Raw genomic sequence first — 6,330 nt, forward strand, 5'->3', positions numbered from 1 at the left:
TATTCGATTAAAACTACTTTTACGGCTATTTTTTTAATAAATGCTGAGTATTCATTGTATTTGGTTTATGTAGTCAGTGTGCGAACATAGTGTGATAGTAACTACACTTATATAACAGAAATTACATACGTGAAAAATAATTGTGTTTATATAAAAATTTATATATATATATATATATATCTAACAGAACGTGATGATGATAATAGATATTTTTAAATTTCAAATCACATCCACATAAGAAAACTAATGTGTTTACTTTTACAACGGTGAAAGGCATAAATACTTAAAACTATCAAGTATCATAGAATAATATTTCAATATTGCTTTGAAATAAACTTATTTTATACATGGTTATGTGCTCTCTTACATTACTGTGCCGAAAACAAATAGTTGTCCAAGACGATCTTCCGATTTAACAAACAAACTGCCGTCCACTTCGTTCATTCGCAATGATTGGTCTCGAGATAATGCCTGATAAATATGAGCTAAAATCCTTGTAAATATGCATTCGCATACTAATTTCCTATTTATAAGACAGGTTCCATATTTACTGACAAACAGTTGGCAATTATACTAACCAATTTAGTTACTTTCTTGATGTTTTCATTTCTATTATATATTAATATAGTCAAACCTCTTGTAAGGTGGCCCCTACAGCTATTAAATACGGACTTATCTGCTATCCGTAAATTACTAAATATGCAATTTAGCACTGTAAATGACATCACTACCAACAAATTGCTTTACTTTCAAACTCATGTTTAGATCTCATTATTATATATAATTCTTATTCTAATCATCGTTTCGCGGTGCAAACACTACTGGAGAAAAGACAGTACTGGGTCTAAAAAGCTGAAATTTTAATCTTAAGCCTTTCTCGTTATCAGTAAAAGGCTGGTGAAACCTTTGGACGATTAAGTCAGATTTTGCGGGGTCCCACATCTTACTTCTCTCGCTGCATAAATTAAAATCGCATCCAAACGAATGATTTTCATTTTAAATATCGACTAGAATAACAAAAGTCCAAATTTATGCGAATTCAACTTTTTTGTATCGATTACACTAACTGCCTATTGAAAGCATTCGGTGGGTAGCTGTCGTTCTTGCATAACCGTAAGTCATAGCTGCCACGAATTTGAAACTACAAACTTTCGAAATTTCAGAAGTTTGTACTTTGAAACCCGAGGAAGGCTTATAAAATAAACCGTAAACGTTTGTAAATTAAACGGTTTTCGTAAGAACTGTAAATTCATACCCGATTTTTTTTATCGAGTTAGGCTACTCTCCCTTACAAAAGTTATAGTTTTGTCTAACTTACATTCGTCTTTAGATAAACGAGTTTATTAAAAGATAGTGGCCTGAAATTTACTGCAGACCAAAATTTTCGTGATGACAGTATTACAGTCGTTTCCCCCTTATATTTATAGGATCCGGATTGCATCCAGCGACTATATAAAAATTCAATTCGATTTTAAAACTACATTATTATTTTAAATTTATGATTTCTTACATTTTTATTTTTAGTAAGTATAAATATTTATATATAATAAACTAATGCTTCATTTTGTTGTACACGTAATAAGAACATTCAAACGCCCAGTGTAAATTTCAAATTAACAGAAGATATGTTAACTGAAAATTTTTGATGCAATGTATGGAAAGTGAGAAATTATAGAAAATAAATTTTTGCTTGATGTAATTTATGAAAAAGAAGAAATTTCTGCGCGAAGTGATAAATTTGATTACACGAAAAAGAAATACGTAGAAGAACGAAAGAAAAAAATAGTGACAGCAGCACCCGGTATTCCCAGGTCGTCTCCGTCCCAAGTAAGGCGCTAGATAACCCAGGTATGCTCATCCGCCATTTTGGTCCTTAGAAAGCAGACGATTCTCATAGAAGTTCAATAGAAGAGACACGAAAATACTGTAATCATAAATTCAACTGTATCTTAAGATTTTGCAAGGTCGAAATGATAAACTTTGTCAAAATTTAATGCAACTACAGTTATAAAATACAGCTAAATTTAAAAACAAGTATAATTTAGATCGGAAAAAAATTACACGCGAAAAAAAGTTAACGCAAGATCAATTGGAAAAACCAAGTGCAACAGTAACTTGGGAAATTTGGTGCATGTAAAATGTATTTATCACAAATTAATTAAAATTTGTTAATTAATTAATTAAAGTTCTTTGATTCAAATTAATTTTAATTTGAATCAAGGATCTATTCTAATTCGAGTCTCAAGAGTCAACGGAAACACCAGGTCTTTGCTTTCAGTTTCTTTTATTATTAAATACAGCTATATTGTCATATTGTGATTGTAATTATTTCATTTTTGCATTGTTATATTTTTAACCCTATGTGTTTCTTGTGACCAGTTATAATAAAAGATAAACAAAAGATAACAAAAACAAAATCAGATGCAAAGAAAACATTTATTTTGATGCACTATTTGTTGAGTAAGTTTTATTTTTGGATTTTGTAATAGTGTTCTTTGCTGTTTCATATGATCTTACAGTAACAAAATGCTGTATTATTTTTTTCATTACCTCACAACATGAAGGTAATGTTGTCTTGCAGTACTTCAGGACAATATTTACAAATTCATCATCTGCATGATATTTTCCTTGAAGTAATTCCATTTGAATTTCTGTATAGGCAGCATCTGCTGCCTTCACAATATTATATACTTTCATGCTGGGATATATTAACCCCCCATATGATGTATATTCCAAAAGAAGGCTATCTTGTCCTGCTTTAGTTAGGTCATCTACATCACCTGTCATTTCTGCTTGGCAGTCATTACAAGCTGATTTCATTAAAGAGTGGACACAGCTACCTGCAATATAAAAAAGTGAATTCTTGTGAACAACATTTGTGTTATCATTCATTTCAATGGCACTTTTTAGCCTCTTTGTCACATTGTCATCAAAATGTGTGTGTTGAGGTTCAGCTTGTCTTTCTTTTGGATCCAAAATGTTTAATAAACTGTGATCATTATCTTGTGCATATCCTGACTTCAAGTTTGGTTCTTTTTCAAGAAACTGTGCAACAGACACCAATTTAATGGCAGTTACACAATCTAATATAGTGGGCATTGACTTAGTTTTGCTTCTTATTGTTGAGAAAACGTTCTCAAGAGCATCTTGGGTGAGTCTACTGCCCAACACAAACTTGTAATCATTTTTAAAGCAATGTTCACAAACTTTCAATAATGATATTGTGCTTAATATGGTACCAGTTTGTACAGGTTTCCACCCTTTATCAAATTCTAATGTTGATATTACTTCAACAAACGAGTCCATTAGTTTTTTCTTTGTGTCAAAATTATTAGCAGTGACAGATTTTAATTGTGTACGTGCACTCATTATTTGGAACCATTGACAAAAAAGGCGAACAAACCAAGCTGTAGAAAGTGCATCTGGTGGTAAAAGTTTTAAAGCAACTGCAGTTTCTAATGCTGCAGCAGTCTTCACTGAAAAGAATCTAACAGCTCTTCCCACATCCATTTTTTGAAAATGAGAAGGTCTGATGTCACCTTCTTCCAAATGATATAACAGTTTTAAATCATCTTTTCTCTGCAGCTCCCATAGGTTCACTACATGTGCAAATTTTACTTCAGATGATGGTAGTCCTTCATTTTCAAGAATATCTGGACTTAGTTTCACTATATTGTTTTGAAGTGACATCCACATATTTTTTAAAAGATGGGGAGGATCAGCAAACACGTTTATTACACTTCCATCATTCCATTCAAAATAAGTTCTTCTTGTAGTTCTATTTACTTTCACATTGACAGCATTCCAAAAGGACACATTGCAGGAATTCATGTCTGACACAACGGCTACCACATTTAAGCCAATAGCTTTCAAGTGTTCAATTACATGAAACAAAAAATTCTTAATATCTTCACCTTTTGTTGAAGATGCAGTTGCATGGTAGGCAATAATTTGTTTCCAAGATGTTGAGAGGCCTCTGATGAGGAACACTAATAAATGATTTGCTTTTACAGAAGTGTTCCCAAAAGTTACTAGTCCAAGAAAAGACTTATACTGTTTACTATAAGCTAGTGCCTCCTGAACTTCCATTTCATCAAAAGATATTGCACAGATTTTTTCAACCGGTTTCATCGATGACACTTTTTGTTGTAAATATGGCGACAAACAAGTTAAAATTCCAGGACAAAAATTTAGGCCATGTAGTTTTTTATTTAAAGTTGAAATACTAGGTAGTGGATATCCAGTGCTTTTAAGATACTGGTATCCACGTACTCCAAGGGCAAAACGAGCTCTAAATGCAGACAGTAAAGTGTCTATACTCCAAACAGTTTTACCATTTTTGCCACGTTCTAACTGCTTCAACTGATCTTCATTAAACAGTTTTTCTAGATTAAGTTGAAAATTCAAGTTTTTTTGTTTCAACATTTGAACTTTTTTCTCTAGTCTCCATATGTGCTGTTGTAACTTTTTATGTGCATCAGTTGTAAAACTGTTTTTTGCTACATCGACAAAATTATCTAAAGAAAACAAAAATATATTAGTTATTAAGTTACAATTTGAGTATTTAGTTACATGCTACAGTGCATACCTGTTTGGTCCAAATTAGTTGGTGGATGTACATCATCACAGTTAGGAATATTTTCTTTTGATATATGAAGACTATTGTCTATAGTATTATTCTTGCAAGTTAGAACTGTTAGTTCTGATGGCCGTGGTGTAAATGAATTTTCGATTGTACATGACTCTTTTGTTTTCATTTCTTCAACTCCTACTGTTATTCTGCTTTCTTCACAGACCTGGATTGATAAACAAGCATAAATTGTATTTAAAAGTTGATTATATGTTGTATATTAGTATGAGTACATTGCATAAATCATGCAGCAGACAAAAGATTATTTAAAAGTTATGTTTGAAAAAATTAACAAAAACCTTATTTTAAGTTTCATGCTAAGAACAGAAACACACACCTTTAAACGTTTAACACCTGATACTTGATTTTCATTGCTATTTCCAAATAGTGTTGGGACAGCATCAGGTCTTAACTTCCTCTTCCCATCCACTCTATTATTTTCAAACTGCTCCTCAGTAAAATGGATCTACATTAAATTGATAATAAAATAAGAAATTAAAATGCCTTAACTAAAATATCATTCTTCTCAGAACATTAAAATATCAAACTTTTCATAGATAAAAATTCTCCAGCTTTATGAAACATCTTTAGACTAAACATGGACTGACAAATCTTTTGTTACAAATTAATACTTGCAGATACTAGTAAGTGTGTATTAACAAATAAACAGCTTATTTCAGAAGTTAAGAAAAATATTAACTTCTGAATTTCATCTATATCCATTTTAATATCATCTGCTAAACTGGAGTCCAATTAAAAAAACCAAATCTGTTAATACGTTAAATTTAAGTGCTTACCTCACACAAACGAGAAGACGATGTTGGTTGCCACTTATCCCGTCTTGTTCTAACGACCCAAACCTTTCTTCTATTTTGATCGGCAGGGAATCGAAACATTCGGTAACCTTTTCCGTCGCTATTCGCACAATTTGGAGCCGAACAACACGGCATTTTGTTAATTTTCTTTGTTAAGCTGAACACACGAAGAACACACGATGCTACACTAGCAAGCTGCCATCTTAGAATATGACGTCAAAAGGACCAATATGGCTGCACACGTGACGGAAGCGTATGAGCATACCTGGGTTATCTAGCGCCTTAGCGAGAATGTAGTGAAATGACGTCACGAGCAGTGTTGGCCAATTAGAAACTAGTTTCGGTGTGTTTTCTGTAAAGCGCTTCTCGAGTGCTGCATAAAGAAACGTGAGGTATACGATTACTGTACAACTAATTTTTAAAACTTTGATTACTTATGATAAATAATATAACTTGATAACAATTATTTGGTGTCTATCGATATAAAAAGCGTTATAAACTGGAAAGGATAGGACTACTTACCGACTCCTCAACGTTCCAACCCCCATTGATTGAACTACTTGTCGTGACAAAATTAATATAAATTAATATAATTTAGTACATACCTTTAGTGAATAAACAAATACATATATATCTAAATGACACCTGAATAATACAAAATTTGCTTCTAAAAAAACAATTTTTTCGGAACAAAGCAGTTATCTACGTAAACTCTTAACACGTGATGGAAATTCGACAAACGCGAGATAAAAGCCGATTTGGTGAACAAAGAGCGTAATTTACCGGAACAAACAAGTTAATTATGATTCCAGCTAAACATTAATTGAAAAGCTTCAGAATATTTGTCCTATCACATGTATTGAACCAAATGAAAATGCTACAGAA

General features: G+C 32.0%; 2 protein-coding genes across 2 annotated transcripts; both read right to left on the reverse strand.

The window, feature by feature from the left end:
- Positions 1 to 363: 363 nt before the first annotated feature.
- Positions 364 to 4,425, reverse strand: LOC111625546. The gene is made up of 2 exons (XM_023368710.1): positions 2,551 to 4,425; positions 364 to 471 (listed from the first exon to the last, which is right to left on the reverse strand). The coding sequence occupies exons 1-2, from the start codon at positions 4,423 to 4,425 to the stop codon at positions 364 to 366; spliced, it is 1,983 nt and encodes a 660-aa protein (XP_023224478.1).
- Positions 4,426 to 4,568: 143 nt separating this feature from the next.
- On the reverse strand, positions 4,569 to 5,708 carry LOC111625542 (THAP domain-containing protein 4-like). The gene is made up of 3 exons (XM_023368703.1): positions 5,428 to 5,708; positions 4,968 to 5,096; positions 4,569 to 4,796 (listed from the first exon to the last, which is right to left on the reverse strand). Exons 1-3 carry the CDS (start codon positions 5,578 to 5,580, stop codon positions 4,569 to 4,571), a joined length of 510 nt encoding a protein of 169 aa, XP_023224471.1. The 5' UTR covers positions 5,581 to 5,708.
- Between the last annotated feature and the right edge of the window lie 622 nt (positions 5,709 to 6,330).

This window comes from Centruroides sculpturatus, unplaced genomic scaffold, assembly GCF_000671375.1.
Source record: "Centruroides sculpturatus isolate CEXI.00-Female unplaced genomic scaffold, Cexi_2.0 scaffold341, whole genome shotgun sequence".
Taxonomy (NCBI): Eukaryota; Metazoa; Arthropoda; class Arachnida; order Scorpiones; family Buthidae; genus Centruroides; species Centruroides sculpturatus.